Source organism: Rhinoraja longicauda, chromosome 1 (genome assembly GCF_053455715.1).
Source record: "Rhinoraja longicauda isolate Sanriku21f chromosome 1, sRhiLon1.1, whole genome shotgun sequence".
NCBI lineage: Eukaryota > Metazoa > Chordata > Chondrichthyes > Rajiformes > Arhynchobatidae > Rhinoraja > Rhinoraja longicauda.
Genome location: NC_135953.1, coordinates 132876506 through 132895042, shown reverse-complemented (window position 1 = coordinate 132895042; position 18537 = coordinate 132876506). Strand labels below are relative to the sequence as shown.

At 41.5% G+C, this 18537-nt stretch overlaps 1 protein-coding gene across 2 annotated transcripts in view; it reads right to left on the bottom strand.

The window, feature by feature from the left end:
* hhip (hedgehog interacting protein) overlaps positions 1-18537 on the bottom strand; it is a 121801-nt gene that overhangs the window by 18012 nt on the left and 85252 nt on the right. For both annotated transcript variants that reach the window (XM_078412705.1, XM_078412712.1), the window contains exon 11: positions 18244-18325. In XM_078412705.1, coding sequence (XP_078268831.1) covers positions 18244-18325 — 82 coding nt within the window. The remainder of the gene's footprint in view (positions 1-18243; positions 18326-18537) is intronic.

Below are 18537 nucleotides of genomic sequence, written 5' to 3'. Positions count from 1 at the left end.
AGCAACGCATATGTTAAAAAAGTTGAAATAAACGGAAAATGCAAGGGAAAGGGTCATTTAAAAAAATTCCTTTTTTGAGTTGCTAAATCGATGCTCCATTTGACGCTGTCATCTATTCTGACCATTGCAATTATTCAGCAAATATGGTGTTGGTTTATTATTGCCACATGCACCAACATATAGCGAAAAACCTTGCTGCTATGCAGTTAATACATACCACACATGGGTTCAATCAAGCCGTACACAAGTACAGCAGGTAGTGCAAAGATAGAAACACTAGAGTACAGAGGAGAATGTTACAGCGTTACAGTTACAAGGAAGGTGCAGATTAAAAGTGGGTGGGCTCCAACGAGGCAGGCTGCAGAGATCAGGACTACACCCTTAGTTTATGAAAATAAAAGCAGATCTAAGGTGAAGTGCATGCAAGATTGCAGGATCATGTTTTAAATCTGAACCTGTTGGGAATTGCACGAAAAGCTTGATCAACGCGGAGAACACCGGACCTTAAAGGTTCTCCCTCCCGGGCAGCCACAGCTGCAAACACTACAGAGGAAAACAGAGGGGAAGGATACCTTTTTATCTCCTGTGGGCTTGAAACTCTTCTGTGATGATCTACTCCAATTGAGCTCTGCCACAAATTACCTCAGAATCACACATCATGGAAAAAAACAAACATTTGGCTCAACTTGTCTATGCCGACCAAGATGCCCCATCTAAGCTAGTCCCATTTGCTCATGTTTTGCCAAGATCTAGCCTTTGAACTTTCCTATCCATGTACCTCTCCTAATGTCTTTTAAAATGTTGTTATTGTATCTGCCTCAACTACTTCCTTTGGCAGCTCATTCCATAGAGTCCCCACCTTCTGTGTGAAAACATTGCCTTCAAGTTCCTATTAAATCTTTCTCCTCTCGCATGAAACCTACAGTATGCCCTCTAGCTCTGGATTCCTCAACTCTGGAAAAAAGTCTCTGCGCATTCAGCATTTCTAATCTCCTCATGATTTCACACACCTCTTCAAAATCACCCCTCAGTCTCCTGCGTTCGAAGGAATAAAGTTCTGGCTGAGCCAACCTCTCCCTGTAGCTCAGGTCCCCGAGTGCCAAATGGCCTCACAGCACTCTGGGGTGTGATGGGTTGTTCAAAAGAGCAGAGATCACAGCATGCAGCTCTCATGTGATTGTACAAAAGGCTGGGAACAGTGAGGAGAACTGACTGATCCAATTTCTACCTTTGTGTTTACTAAAAAATGAGGCTAGCAGCTACGGTGTGCAAGATGCTGATGTTACAGTGCTGACCTTTTAACTGATGCCTCATCGTTGGCCATACTGTGTATGGCGCTCAAGATACTAGAGGAACAAGATGGACCACTCCGTTGAAATTGCCTATACTGAAGTGTAGTACGCAGAGGAGTCATTTTAGTAGGCAAAACCCGCCGATCGCTATGCCTCTCGCAGTGTAATTAGTGTTTTGGGGGAACAGTATGTGTGATGCCATTAAAATGCAGAATATATCTCATCTATCAATTCACAGATTTTTGTCATTTTTCTTTTTAAATGTGTCTGCAAGTTTCTGCCTACTAAAATGGCACCATGATGTGCTATGGTTTTAGGGTCGAGTGGTCTATCTTGCTTCTCTAGTATCTTTGATGGCACTCCACCTACTTCTGTAACTGATTGTAGGTTTCACCCAAAACTCTAATTCATGTCAGAAGGGCAGAAATCGTGCAGTGCACAGGTTGTAGGGTCAGTAAATGTACAAATCCATTGAGTAAAACATCAGTCACGGTCAGGTAAACCACGCTTGGAATTGCCCACTCTAATTTCCTGATGGGTGTGATCTAACCCTGGTAGAATTGCTTTTATCTATAATCTGCATGTGAAAATGTTCACAACATTATCTGATTTCAAAACAATAGTTTCTATCTCGATAGATGCTATCTGACGCACTAAATATTTTCGTCATGTTCTGTAATGCAATAAATTTAGTTTGTTTAAAAAATATTGATTTATATCTTTTATAAATAAGAAGCATGCTATGAATTACAATTATTAAAGATAATTGGTGTGATGTGACATGCCCATCTGCCAAATTAATTATTTCGCTTTACATTAGAAAATAATAAGTACTTAAGTTAGAAATAATGCAATACAATACAATATGTTTCCGGCTGTATATATATGATATGATATGATATGATATCTTTATTGTCATTGGACAGGGGTACAACGAGATTGGGAATGCGCCTGCATCGTATGGGAGGCGCATTCCCAATCTCGTTGTACCCCTGTACAATAAAGATATATTGTATTGTATTGTATTATTTCTAACTTAAGTACTTATTATTTTCTACAAAGAACGTTTCAGTGAGGGGCAGACAGTTTGTGTTAAAAATAAGCAAAGATGTGTGACATAAACATATCATATCATATATCATATATATACAGCCGGAAACAGGCCTTTTCGGCCCTCCAAGTCCGTGCCGCCCAGTGATCCCCGTATATTAACACTATCCTACACCCAATAGGGACAATTTTTTAAAACATTTTACCCAGCCAATTAACCTACATACCTGTACGTCTTTGGAGTGTGGGAGGAAACCAAAGATCTCGGAGTAAACCCACGCAGGTCACGGGGAGAACGTACAAACTCCTTACAGTGCAGCACCCGTAGTCAGGATCGAACCTGAGTCTCCGGCGCTGCATTCGCTGTAAAGCAGCAACTCTACCGCTGCGCTACCGTGCCGCCCCGCAACATAGAAATCTTGAGTTTTTCCCCACCTAATCAGCCATGATTTTCTTTCACTATAGAAATTAATTTGATCCCGTAAACTTACATCACAAGCCACTCTATGATTCTGTGCATTGTTCGAAACTACAATGTATTCACCTACGTCTGAATAAATATCCACAAACAGCAGGCATTATGGTCAGTACAGCCAGTTGGTGGAACCTGAGAATCTATTTCAAACAATTACAATGGAAGCCAACTGCGCCATCTCATTTAAAATGCAGTATGTTCTGATTTCATATTGATATTAGGAATAGTTTATTCAATTCCACACCCCAATCCAAGCTAGATTTAAATTTTATCTCTCTTTTTTTAATTAAATCGCTTTATAACAATTCAACATTTTTGTTTTAGTTTAGAGACACAGCATGGAAACAGGCCTTTCAGCTCACCGAGTCCGAACCCGTTCATTGGTTCTATGTTAACCCAGTTTCGCATCCTACACACTGGGAGCAATTTACAGAAGCCAATTAACCTACAGGCCTTTAGAATGTAACACCCGGAGAAAGCCCACGTGGTTACAGGGAGAACGTACAAACTCTGTCCAGACAGCACCCGTAGTCAGGAACAAATCCGAGTCTCCAGCGCAGTAAGGCAGCAATTCTACTGCTGCACCACTGTGCCATCCCATTGTTTCAGGACAGTCTGTAAAATGGGGCAAAGATATGGGGCACACATAAAGGCACTGGCCCAATTTTTGCAGGAAATTGCTTTGGTATTTCCATGCATGGGCAAGGGTAATTGTTGCTGGATTGCATCCAATGTTGATTTCTAATGGGGTAGTAACTTTGGCAAAATGCCTTCTGCTTAATTTGTGGCAGAAATGAGAGTCTTTGGCTGTGAGCCCCTACTCGAACTGTAAATAAAAATGCGTCTCCTGCACGGTAGCGCAGCGGTAGAGTTGCTGCTTTACAGCGAATGCAGCGCCGGAGACTCAGGTTCGATCCTGACTACGGGTGCTGTACTGTAAGGAGTTTGTACGTTCTCCCCGTGACCTGCGTGGGTTTTCTCCGAGATCTTCGGTTTCCTCCCACACTTCAAAGACGTACAGGTATGTAGGTTAATTGGCTGGGTAAATGTTAAAAAAAATTGTCCCTAGTGTGTGTAGGATAGTGTTAATAGTGTTAGTGTGCGGGGATCGCTGGGCGGCGCGGACTTGGTGGGCCGAAAAGGCCTGTTTCCGCACTGTATATATATGATATGATATGATATGAATTGCGAGTAAGGCTATATTCAGATGGCCATCAGTCAGACCCATGCTGCAGTTTTGGGGGTGTGGGGTGTGGTGGAATATATAAGAATTGGACCTGTGTGGTGGTTGTAAAACTGGGTGAACATAGAACTAATGAACGGGTGCGGACTCGGTGAGCCGGAAGGCCTGTGGTGGTTTGAAGAGTGGTTTTCCAGGAGTAGTCTGAAGATTAGCCAAGGATTGGTGAGAAGAACTCAGTTTCATTGCAATAAAAATTATGGCAGAGACTGAGAGGTTTGAATGTCATGGCCTCCATTGAAGACCTTGGATTATTGGGGCTTGGGGCTTCATCAGTAACACAAGAGGCCAGAAGTACCCGAAACGTCGCCCATTCCTTCTATCCTGAGATGCTGCCTGACCTGCTGAGTTACTCCAGCAGGCAAGGTAGGCAAGGATAACATTATCACGCGCAACGCAATATGGAAATTGCGTCAAATCAGAAAAGTGTTTCGAGTGAAGGAGTTTCATAAAATAGCCTAGAAATGGCCATTGTCTCCTTTTGCTCAAGGTAAGATTGATTTCTACCCCTGAAACCCACAGAATAATGCAAATGAAATCCTTGTCAACTTTTTAAAAAAATCTTTCAAATGTATTCATTATCAAATGCCTAATGAATTTTCATTGTTCAAGGTTTTTAAAGACATTTAGATTTTAGAGTTTTGGCTCTTCTTTGAAATTTTAAACAATGAAAAAGATCAAGCGTTTTGATGTCTTGGCTGTATTGGTGAAGAGGTGTGGCTTCGCTGACTATGCTATGTTATGTGGGTGAGGCTTGTTTTGCCCTCTATCTGTCGCTTTCATTCTCTCCAACAACCTCAACTTTTGTTACAATCCTCGGTTGTTATATTGTATAATTTGATATTGTTCAGTGCACATTCCTAAATGCAAAATGCTTGGCTAGTTTAATGGAATGACCGATACTCTTGTACTTAAGATTGCCCTGAGCAGACTCAGAAACTGAAAGTACATGGCAGTGTAAGCAGTGAAAAAAATCCCATTAGTGACAAATTAGTGAACCTTTGTTCTGCAAGTCCACCGATGAAGAGTTCACTCTGTAAACTTAACTTACGAATAATGTTCTCCAATCAGTCAAGGATGGATATGGACCTCGAGTTGAAAGGTTAATATCCAACCCACTGTGCCACCCAGTTTGCACAACCCACCAACATGTTGTCCATTTGTACAACTGTGGGAACTACATCAATCATTAAATATTTATAGAGAAAACATTGAACCAATGCCCAGGATTAGCAGAGGAAAATCATTGCAAGTAATATGAAGAATTACACTAACATTCATCTTGTTTAGGTAAGGCAGTGGAAAAGATTTTTCCTTTGTAAAAATAACTGAGGATATTTTTCTGCGTATCTGTAGCAAAAGGAAATTAAAATAGTAATGCATGAATGCATGATTTCTTGTGTCAGAACACTGTAATTGAAACTTGCAGGAGATTAATACTGTACTGGCATCTTCTAGTCTACAGCCTTTAACAGCTATGACACTTTTGAAAAATGATACCCACTCTGCCTTGCATTGATGGTAATAGCTCAAAGGTCAGCACAACTACTAAACAGTTTGTATTACAATCAGGGTGGCCATGAAAACAACACCTGCTGTCCAAGCCACTTGACCAAACAGCTGGGTCAACAGTCACTGTGGAAATTTATCAATGCAACATCTATCACAGGAGAGGGCAAGAATCTACTACCGTTCTCTAAAGTTAGTTTAAGTGTTTGGAAAGTTGAAATACACACAAATTATTATTAAAGCTCTTAAGGGAATGGTTTCTGCGTGTGGCTGAGTAATTGAGATAAGCAATCTGTGGCAATGTTATGCTCACTGACTAAGTTCAACATAACATAGTGCTAATTTTAGTACGTCATCCTTTACAAAGAAGTATATTAATTCACAAGGAAAAATGATTAGCCAAACACTATATAAAGCTGGAAACATTTAAAAAAAACACATTACTGACAAAAAATATTGTTAATTAATAGCTTAAAGGCAAAAATAATTGGGAATACTCCAACTAGTCATCTATGGGGCAGGCGGGGGGGGGGGGGGGGGGGGGGATGATGGGAATGGTGAGGGGGAGGAAGATTGAGTCAGCTGCCAAAAATACAGGAGCCACTGTCAGCCAATGTAGCACATTATGCTCATCACATCACCACTGTGACCCATTACCCAGGATCAGCACAGTGCAATGTGAGGTCCCAGAGTAACCCTCCAGATACTTCAACTTCCAGACCACCCTGCTAGCCTGGGCAAAGTGAGCACAAAACCAAGGTCAGGCAAGCTGGTCTCTAGAATCAGATACAGTGCTGTATTAAGCACAATGCACAACATGTTCATACAGTCGAACTCAAATCACGTGATCCAATTTGGGAAGATTTGTTTGTTATCTGACATAGTAGCATGTCCAGCTCGTTGCAATCCTGTTCTGATGTGATTTGCACAATAATTGTTATCATTTAATAATTGTTCCTTTGGATCATAAGACTGACATCTTAACCTTTGACTTCTTACTTAGCATGATTTAATGCAAATAATTTTCTTATGGCATCTCACCATGAACGAACTATGCACTTATAAAATACCCTTAACATAGAAAAATGTTAATCCCAAGGAGATTCAGAGTTGTAGCAGCAAACATCATTCAACAATGACCAAGCTCAGAAGACCAAAAGGTTGGTCAGGGGTGGCTCCTAAGACTGTTTTAAGGAAGGGAACAGATCCACAGAGGCAGGATAGTTTCAGGAGGGAACAGCAGAGTTTAAGCACGAGTGCCAGTCATTCAAAGTGTGGATCCTGACATTACAGCTGGTAACAAACCTTGGGAGGGGTACGATCACGAAGGCATTTGAAAGCATGAATGTGTATTTTACAACGGAGACATTGTTGGATTGAAGCAATAGCGAGAACGGGGGTGAAGGGTGTAAGACGGGGTTGCAATGTTCACAATTAAAATTTATAGGGAAACGTTTGCTTTTGAGCGGCTTATAAATCCAAGCTATCAGTGGTTCTGCGTCACTTGGATGTACTTGGTGGAGATTTCTCCAGAATAATGCTACCAAACACTAATTATGGTGTGCTATATTTTGATGAAGGGTCTCCAACCCGAAACATTAACTATTTTTCTTCCCTCAGATGCGGCCTAACTTGGAATGGAATGGGATACTTTATTGTCACATGTGACAAGGCACAGTGAAATTCTTTGCTTGCATACCCAAGGTATGCAAATGGTCACCTCATGAGGGTGCTGACAAAGTTACAAACTATCTGCGCCAGGTCCCACTTTGTTCTCCCCCCTCTCCCCTCCCCCCCAAGTCAGTTCCTCCATTGTTCTTCCCCCCGCCCCCTCCCTCATGACGGTCCCCCCATGCTGGGTCCTCCATTGATTGTTTACTAATTTCCAGCAATTGTAGTTCTTGTGTTAGATTTCCAGCATCTGCAGTTTCTCCTTGCTGTCATGGTACCATACTGCCAGAAATGTGGATGACTGCTCCCACGTCTGCCTTACCCCCTTTGCTTTAGCAATTCCAATTGATTCCGTTAATTAAAATGGTGCCCCTGCCCCTTAGGAATTTCTGCCCTAAGAGCTCTAATGCAACAGATCACAAAATTAAGTTTGGACTTCTGCTTGAAATTGTATGCATTTGTAACCACAATGATGGTGAATGAGGGATTTAAGATTTCTCCAGATGGTAAACATTAACTCTTACGATTTTGTGAGAGTTACTTTTTTTTTTGGAAAGACGCAAAATCCACATTACAACAATTTTTCAAAGTGCACATGTAATATGGTGTTAATTATTTGTGGCTTGCCCCACAACAAGAGAAACCATGTAACATGTGGGTTCAAACAAATTCCTGTATGTGGCATTTTGCAGAAACTATTTTTAGAAATAGCTTGCATTTACATAGCATGTCCCTTGGTTGCTATGTTTTAATGGCATTAATTCAGATTCCCCTTGAATGTAGGCCATTCTTACCAAATGAGATTTTTGTTGATCAGTGGCAGTTTCCTCAAGCCACTTCCCGCCAACCACAATCAAGGTCCTGCTCCTATGAGCTTATACAAGTAGGTACAGAGATTTCCTAAGAAATGGAAACATCTAACTATATATATGAAGGATCATATAAAGATAAGAATTAATCTCAACTACTGAGGCTTCTCCATCTTTATGACCGAGCAGTGCAGTTCAAGAACTGGAGCAACATGGCAAATGCAGTTATAGATTCTAATTGCTATTGAGGGCGTGCAGCCTAGGTTTACTAGGTTAATTCCCGGAATGGCGGGACTGTCATATGTTGAAAGACTGGAGCGACTAGGTTTGTATACACTGGAATTTAGAAGGATGAGAGGGGATCTTATCGAAACGTATAAGATTATTAAGGGGTTGGACATGTTAGAGGCAGGAAACATGTTCCCAATGTTGGGGGAGTCCAGAACCAGGGGCCGCAGTTTAAGAATAAGGGGTAGGCCATTTAGAACAGAGATGAGGAAAAACTTTTTTAGTCAGAGAGTTGTGAATCTGTGGAATTCTCTGCCTCACAGGGCAGTGGAGGCCAATTCTCTGAATACATTCAAGAGAGAACTAGATAGAGCTCTTAAGGATAGCGGAGTCAGGGGGTATGGCGAGAAGGCAGGAACGGGGTACTGATTGAGAATGATCAGCCATGATCACATTGAATGGCGGTGCTGGCTCGAAGGGCCGAATGGCCTCCTCCTGCACCTATTGTCTATTGTCTAATTGAACACGTCTTATAACCACCCTCCCATAACGATGAAATCACAAATTGCTTATACAAAAAAATTAAATCAACGTTATACGTCACTAGTTCGGAGTCTGAATGTAAGTCATGTCACACGGGGAAAATACGCGAAAGAAAATATCTCAATAGATCTTAAAATAACTCTGTGACAACAGCTGATATTTGACTGCTCCAATCTGATGGTCATGGTGCACGTAGTGTGAACAGAAGCACTGGGATTAAAACAGCCCAATTACTGACACATCCCAGATCTTGCAAGTTTTCAGAATCTTTTCATTAAAGGTTACAAAAACAAAATATGCTGGAAACTCTTCGCATTTTAATGATTCGGGTTTAAGATAACCTGAAACAAATTCGATGGCATCTATTGCAATTTGCTGGAATTTTGGTAAAAAGAGACAAGTTGAAAATATATCTGATCGTTGGCAATTGCAGCCCAAGTTTATGCAGCCCACCATAAACTCCAAACTTATACTCCTCACACCATAACATTGAGGAGTAGCCTTGCCAGGTAGCAGAGAAGAAAACCCAGGCCATTGTAAAGTAAGGAGATGAATGGCAGTGAAGTACTTGAGTTAGTGGGTAATAGGATGGACTGCAAGTTAACAAAAAGGCATTTGTGGAAAACTGCAAGACAGATGCATTAAAAGTAAATTAGTATGACCGAGACAAAGAATAAAATATCACAGGCATAGGGGAAGGCCAGCCAGCATTCCTTTTCCACTGTTCAATTAGATCATTGTTGATTCATACCGCAAACTCCAATTTAATCACCGTTGATTCAAATCTTATCGAATTGAGATTTAATTTCAGAATGGAAATTTCAAGAGCTTCCACACAGAATTTCATATTTCTACCACTTTATTTTGTTTAAAAAAAAAACGCTACCTTGACTCAAAACAGGGGTAAAAGCTACTATGTGTTTCCTCTACAATATATTTAAATTAATCTCTTTCATCCCAAGTTCTGCTTAATCATCCTAGTTATGGTTTAGGGAGAGATTGAAAACAATAATATCATGATAGGCTGATCCAGAAGATTGAGATGCATGGGATCCATGGTGACCTGGTCATTTGGACACAGAACTAGCTTACTCTGACAAGACAGGCTTGTGGTGTAACGTGGAGTTCTACAGGGATTTGTGCTGGACTTCTATTTCTTGAGGTATATATATATATATATATACACAATGCTGGAGTAACTCAGCAGGTCAGGCAGCATCTCAGGAGAGAATGCTGAGTTACTCCAGCATTTTGTGAATAAATACCTTCGATTTGCACCAGCATCTGCAGTTATTTTTTTACACTATATATATATATATATATATAGAATAGATAACACCAAAATTGGTAGAGTTGCAGACAAAGTATACAGTGAAATATAGATCAGCTACAGAAATAGGCAAAGAAATGGAAGATGGAGTTAAATACGAGCAATTCCGAACTACTACTTTGGGAGATTGAATGTAAATGGAAAGTATGCAGTTAATGGGAAGATCCTTACCAACATTGATAAAGGTCAATGTTTTCAGGGAGCTACGGATGGACCCCAAGACGTATTTTGTGGTCCAAGTCTACAGCTCCCTGAAAGTGGCATCACAAGTAGATAGAGTGGAAAAGAGGGCAAATGGTATGCTTGCCTTTATTAGTCTGGGAATTGAATATGACAGCCAGTAAGTCATATTGCAGCTTTATAGCACTTTGGTTGGGTTGCATTTGGAATATTGTGTGCAGTTCTGGTTGCCCCATTACAGGAAGGACGTGGAAGCTTTGGAGAGGGTGCAGAAGACATTTACCAGAATGTTGCCTGAATTAAAGGGTATAAGCTATAAGGAGAGATTGGACAAACATGGATTGTTTTCTCTGGAACACCAGAGGCTGAGAGGTGAACTGATTGAGGTGTATACATTATAAGAGGCATAGATGAGGTAGACATATAGAACATTTTTCTCAGGGTGGAAATGTTAAAGACTGTAGAGAAGATGTATAGGGCATGCCTTTTCATGTGGAACGTGTTAGAGGCCTGGAAAGCGCTGCCTGGGGTGGTGGTAGAGGCAGACACGATAGTGGCATTTAAGAGACTTTTAGATATGCATGGGGGTTTGGAGGGATATGGATCATGTTCAGGCGGAGGAGATTAGTTTGATGTGGCATCATGCTTGGCAGGTATACTGTGGGTTGAAGGGCCTGTTCCTGGGTTGTAGTGCTCCATGTTAATATGTGGGACAGGCCGTATAACTGGGATATGTCATCCAAGAGAGGACATCTGCCATCTTTACTTGGCCAAGCCTAAATGCGACTCTGCGGTGTGTTCAACTGTTCACTGTCTTTTCAGTTCATGAGCAGTTAGGGATGGACAGTAAATCCAAGGATTGTCAGTGGTGTCCACCGTTAGGATGAATAATTCACATACATGACATGTGGTGTGATAGTAGGTTCTATTTGTTCCAGTAGTGACCAGTCTTGGGCATGTCACAACTATTTGGTCCAAGTTCACCTGCAATACTCCAGAAGGAACACTAAATGGAGTATTACATCTCCACATAGAATGTGCATCAGACATGTGACTTGGATGGGTTGGGTGAGTGGGCAGATGCATGGCAGATGCGGTATAATGTGGATAAATGTGCGGTTATCCACTTTGGCGGCAAGAAGGCAGATTATTACCTGAATGGTGTCAGATTAGAAAAGGGGAGGTGCAACGAGACCTGGGTGTCCAAATACATCAGTCACTGAAAGTTAGGATGTAGGTAGAGCAGGCAGAGAAGAAAGCAAATGGCATGTTGGCCTTCATCGCGAGAGAATTCGAGTATAGGAGCAAGGAGGTTCTGCTGCCTTTGTACAGGACCCTAGTGAGACCACACCTGGAGTATTGTGTGCAGGTTTGGTCTCCTAATTTGTGGAAGGACGTTCTTGCTATTGAGGGAGTGCAGCATAGGTTCACCAGGTTAATTCCCAGGATGGCGGGACTGACATATGATGAAAGAATGGATCAAGTGGGTTTATATTCACTGGAATTTAGAAGGATGAGAGGGGATCTTACAGAAACATATAAAATTCTTAAGGGATTGGACAGGCTAGATGCAGGAACAATGTTTCTGGTGTTGGGGGAGTCCAGAGCCAGGGGTCACAGTTTAAGAATAAGAGGTAGGTCATTTAGGACTGAGATGAGGAAAATCTATTTCACCCAGAGTTGTGAATCTGTGGAATTCTCTGCCATGGAAGGCAGTGGAGGCCAATTCACCAGATATTTTCAAGAGAGAATTAGATTTAGCTCTTGGGGCTAATGGAATCAAGGGATATGGGGAGAAAGCAGGAACAGGGTACTGATTCTGGATAATCAGCCATGATATAGAATGGCCTACTCCAGCACCTATTTTCTATGTTTCTATAGCACAAGAGCAACAAAGCTCTGAAGCATTTGCTTGAATTTCAGAATGATGCTAACTGATCTGGAAGTGGCACCCTTTGGAAAAAATTACAAATTTCTGCACATACAATATGATAAGTAAATGAATTTCTAGATTTCATCCAACTTTAGTGCAAACTGTGAACTAGATATGCAAATTTATCTAAATCATTGGTACAAAGAATGAAAAGCAGAGCACAGAATTTAGGAGAGCAAATGATACCTTTTTTTTTAACCTCAAGTTTGCATTTCCTCCAGTACTCAGTAAAAAAAAACTGCAATATAAAATCCATACATTAAAATCCACTTCATTAAAGATACTCCCAAAATGCAATAAGCAGATACAGGCTGTATTGCTTTTCTTGGCCATATTTTCTCGTATTGCTTTGTGCAATGATTCTATCAAAATTCCCCAAATGTAATTTGACAGACTTGAAGTCATTTGGAGAATTTAAAAAATGCACAAACCACAAAATATTTCATTGAATTTGTAAAAACTGACAAAGAAAACACCCCCAAGGAAGAGTTGGATCTTCTAGTTCATTACAGATGTCTCCTCTGATGATTTTAGCTGATGTTAGCACCTATGCCCTTAAGGAACATAAATCAGCTGAATTGGGTTTACATTTTTCACCTTCTCAAGCAGCTCATTCAGCTCCAGACTAAAACTGCTTTTATGATATTTGCCTCTTGGGTAGTTCCTGTGAACCAGCTGAATGTGTTTATAATGTTACATTTCATTTTCTATGGCTGGGGAATAGAGTCACACTCATGATCCAAATGTTTGCTGTTGGCTGGATAAAACTGGGTTTCAACGGCATGAAAGCTGAGTGCTGTGTCAATGATGCTTAACATTAATAGACAATAGGTGCAGGAGTAGGCCATTCGGCCCTTCGAGCCAGCACCACCATTCAATGTGATCATGGCTGATCATTCTCAATCAGTACCCCGTTCCTGCCTTCTCCCCATACCCCCTGACTCTGCGATCCTTAAGAGCTCTATCCAGCTCTCTCTTGAATGCATTCAGAGAATTGGCCTCCACTGCCTTCTGAGGCAGAGCATTCCACAGATTTACAAATCTCTGACTGAAAAGGTTTTTCCTCATCTCTGTTCTAAATGGCCTACCCCTTATTCTTAAACTGTGGCCCCTGGTTCTGGACTCCCCCAACATTGGGAACATGTTTCCTGCCTCTAACGTGTCCAACCCCTTAATAATCTTATATGTTTTGGTAAGATCCCCTCTCATCCTTCTAAATTCCAGTGTATACAAGCCTAGCCGCTCCAATCTTATAATCAAAATTAAAAGAATAATATTTAAAGGAAAGCTCAATGTGAAGAGCTAGGGTGTTAAGATATCTTTGATGTAAACATAGGTTTCACAAAATGCTGGAGTAACTCAGCGGGTCAGGCAGCATCTCAGGAGAGAAGGAATGGGTGAAGTTTCGGGTCGAGAGCCTTCTTCAGATATAAACATGATCACAACCGATAATTGTGTGTAAATGGAAACAGTAAAATAGCATCAATTAAGTTGAGTTTATTGGTATCTGTACCAAGGTGCAGCAAAGTGTAGATGGAGTCAATTGAAGGGAGGTTGGTCTGGGCTGCATCCGCAATTCTCTGCAATTTCTTGTGGTCCTGGTCACAGCTTTTCCCAAACCGTGCTGTGATGCATCCTGATAAAATGCTTTCTAAGGCACACCTGGAGAAGCTGGTGAGGGTAGCTGGTGAGAGTAGTTGCCAAAGGACTTAAGCCTTGCAAGGAAGTCGAGGCCCCAGTGCTACAATATGGCTAGTCCAGCACAAGTTGCTGGTGATATTTACTCCTCGGAACTTCAAGCTTTCAACCATCTCTACTTTGGTGCCCTCAAAGTATACTGGGGTCTGTGTACTATTTTGCTTCTTGAAGTCGATCACTATCTCTTTTGTCTTGCTGACATTGAAAGGTTGTTGTCTTGACGCCAGGTCACAAGGTTCTCAATCTCCTTCCTGTGCTCTGTCTCACCATTATTTGATATCCGGCCCACAATGATGGCGTCGTCCTCGAATTTGTGAATTGGATAAGTATGTGGCTACACAGACGCGGGTGTATAAGCAATAAAGAACAAGGCTGAGGATGTGCCCTTGTGGAGCACCAGTGTTGAGGATTATTGTAGAGGATGATAGACAATAGACAATAGACAATAGGTGCAGGAGTAGGCCATTCAGCCCTTCGAGCCAGCACCGCCATTCAATGCGATCATGGCTGATCACTATCAATCAGTACCCCGTTCCTGCCTTCTCCCCATACCCCCTCACTCCGCTATCCTTAAGAGCTCTATCCAGCTCTCTCTTGAAAGCATCCAACGAACTGGCCTCCACTGCCTTCTGAGGCAGAGAATTCCACACCTTCACCACCCTCTGACTGAAAAAGTTCTTCCTCATCTCCGTTCTAAATGGCCTACCCCTTATTCTCAAACTGTGGCCCCTTGTTCTGGACTCCCCCAACATTGGGAACATGTTATCTGCCTCTAATGTGTCCAATCCCCTAATTATCTTATATGTTTCAATAAGATCCCCCCTCATCCTTCTAAATTCCAGTGTATACAAGCCCAATCGCTCCAGTCTTTCAACATACGACAGTCCCGCCATTCCGGGAATTAATCTAGTGAACCTACGCTGCACGCCCTCCATAGCAAGAATATCCTTCCTCAAATTTGGAGACCAAAACTGCACACAGTACTCCAGGTGCGGTCTCACCAGGGCTCGGTACAACTGTAGAAGGACCTCTTTGCTCCTATACTCAACTCCTCTTGTTACGAAGGCCAACATTCCATTGGCTTTCTTCACTGCCTGCTGAACCTGCATGCTTCCTTTCATTGACTGATGCACTAGGACACCCAGATCTGTCCTCTATCCTCCCTGATTGGGGTCTGTTGGTCGGGAAGTCAAGGATCCAGTTGCAGAGATGAGTGCTAACTCCAAGTTCCACAAGTTTGGAGATGAACTTGGCTTTGATAATGGTATTAAAAGCAGAGATTTGATCTATGAATAGAAGTCTGACATAGCTGTTTCTCTTATCCAGGTGTTCCAGGGATTAGTGTGGGGCCAGGGAGTTAGCATCAGCCATGGACCTGTTGTGGTGGTAGGTGAACAGCAGTGGGTCAAGGCTGCTTGGTGGACTGGATTTAACGCGTTTCAGAACCAGCCTCTCCAGGCACTTCTTGGTGGTGGATGTCAAGGCCACTGGATGATAGTCATTGGGAGAAATTAAAGATGTCCGTGAATACTCCCGCTAGTTGGTCCAGGCAGTCTCGAAGGTCACATCCAAGGACTCCATCCGGGCCAATTGATTTCCGTGGGCTCACCCTCAGGAAGGCTGATCTAACTTCTGCAACACTGACTCTAGGAAGAGGCATACTTGAAATTGATGAAACGGATGTCATCTCCCTGTTGGTCTTCTGCTAAAAGCGAGCATAGAAAGCATTAAGTTCATCAGGTCGGGCTGCACTGTCACCAGTGATGTTTCCTGACTTCACTTTGCAGCCAGTTATAGTATTCTGCGGGTATCCAAACGATTATACTGGGAGTCAAATTTGTCTCGGTATTGCCTCTTGGCATCCTTGATGGTTTTGCGAAGATCATACCAAGCTTCCTCGAACCGCTCAGGATTGTTTGACTTGTGTAGAATGGACCTGTCCTTCACCTGTGAATATACCTGACGGTTTATTATATTGTGGCCTGCTCTCTACCGTAAGAGAGCATGAGGGTGATGTCCTGGAGTACTGTGTGCAGTTTTGGTCTCCAAATTTGAGGAAGGATATTCTTGCTATTGAGGGCGTGCAGTGAAGATTTACTAGGTTAATTCCCGGAATGGCAGGACTGTCGTATGTTGAAAGACTGGAGCGGCTAGGCTTGTATACACTGGAATTTAGAAGGATGAGAGGGGATCTTATTGAAACATATACGATTATTAAGGGATTGGACACGTTAGAGGCAGGAAACATGTTCCCAACATGTTCCCAATGTTGGGGGGAGTCCACAACCAGGGGCCACAGTTTAAGAATAAGGGTGGGCCATTTAGAACAGAGATGAGGAAAAACCTTTCCATTCAGAGAGTTGTAAATCTGTGGAATTCTCTGCCTCAGAAGGCAGTGGAGGCCAATTCCAGTGCTAGAGCTCTTAAGGATAGCGGAGTCAGGTGGTATGGGGAGAAGGCAGGAACGGGGTACTGATTGAGAATGATCAGCCATGTCCACATTGAATGGTAGTGCTGGCTCGATGGGCCGAATGGCCTACTCCTGCACCTATTGTCTATATCCTCCATCTGCCCCCTATTTCCTCCCAATAATGAACATCTGGCCACTCCAATCTTCTTAAATCTGAACTATACTCTATCCCTCAGATGGCAATCACTCATTCCAATCAACTCACCCGATCTCCATGCATACCAAGAATAACATCACCATGACTCCCATTCCACCTAATTTTTCACTCTAAGTGTGCAATGACTTTTAGATCACAGTGATGCTTTCATCATTACCAAATATTACAATGTTGATTTCATTATCTTGACAGTTATCAACTTATGCTATTGTGTTTGTACGTGATAATAATGACGTTCTCTAACATCTAAGCCAAAGTTTCATTTTGAAACAATCACATTTAAAATGGGAGGTCATTTATTTTGCTTACACTTAATTTTGCTCAAAATTAGCTTCAAATCGGTTGTGAGAAAAATAATTAGTGCATTGTAATGTTCATATCGCTGATTGTGCCATTTTTCGTTCATTTAGATGTTTAAGTTAATGAAAGATCCTGAGAAAGCAGGAATTCCTCAGACTGTGAATAGGAATCAGATTATACAAACAGATATGAAAGGGCAAAATATCTTCCTGCCAATTTCCAAGAAAGTGAAAGCCAGTAAAGTTGCTGACATTCCAATTCTTTCTTCATTGCTTTATGGACGCAAGATAATTAGCAGTGAAACGGACATTTGGATACGAGGCAAGCACAATTGATATGTTATAATGCATCAATAGAACATTAACGCAATTGAATAGAGACTCACATTAGTCTTCACTGAAGGCTCTCAAATGAAATAGTTGAAATTAAATGTACACAAGATGTTAAAAATGTAAGATGTTTTTTCAAATCAAACTCTTGTTTTGCAATTCTGAGGTTTTGTTATGTTATTCTGGGAGCTATGACATCTGTTTTACCTATGTCTAATGTTGTTAACAAAACACAGATGTGAGATGATCTTTTTCCCCAGAACTGAAGAGTTTGATGGTGCTGTCATCATTGTTTTCACTCATTCTTTATATGAGCTGGCAAGCAGATAAAATGAAATAGATTAATAACATGTGGCACATAAACTGAACACTATGGGCTAGAAATTCTATCATGAAGCACAAGCTTTTTATGTGCCGTGCAAAAGATTTGAAGTGTAAAATTGATATGAGATACTATTTGCAGTTCCGCCAAATGCCATATGAAATTGTATAATGGTCATACCTTGCTTGTCTTGCGCTAATGCACTGGGCATGCAGCAGTGACAACAGTTAACATGCAATGAATTTAAACACACATTCAGTCAGATCAACAGAAGGATTAAAGCCAGTTCAATCATAAAGACCTTGCGCGAGCCACTATAGATAACCATGGAAACTTTTGCCCTTGACGAGGTTTCTCCAATATTGCACTTAAGAAATTCTGCATTCCTTGAGGTGGGCGAAGTTCCAATCATGCTGATGAATTCCTCCGGGTATCCGTCTCAGGTGCCATGGTAACTGATTATTATAAGATAGTCTGTGCCTGCCTGACTCTCCATCCTGCCACCCTCAGTGAAAAGTAAGCTGAGACTTAAAGTTTCAGTTTCCAATGAGAACTGCTGCATTAATAGCAAATACGACCTCTACTTGCAGTTTTTGCAAGAAAATTATGTTCAACAGGATCCGTGAAGTGCATTTGCATGATCCCTGCTACCCAGAAGGTAGAATATCTAAGTGCAAATGTTTCGCAAATATTTGTTGCAGCCGTACCTTTTTGGATCCATTAATTTGTAGAGCTTGCCACTGTGTACTTGTGTCACACTTTTGCTGCTCGCTACAATATAGATCTCACCTGCAAACACAAATTGGAAAATGCTCAATTATTATTCCTGTGCAGTCTGACATTATTTTTTATAAATGCATCATTTGTACCTCAAAGTGTTTCTGTTCCCTCAAAAAACTAACTTAATTTTAATGTAGACTAAAATGTCAAAACTGCTATTACTAACATGGACAATTTTTAAATGGCTAAAAAATCAACCATATTAAAATCTGCTTTAGAAA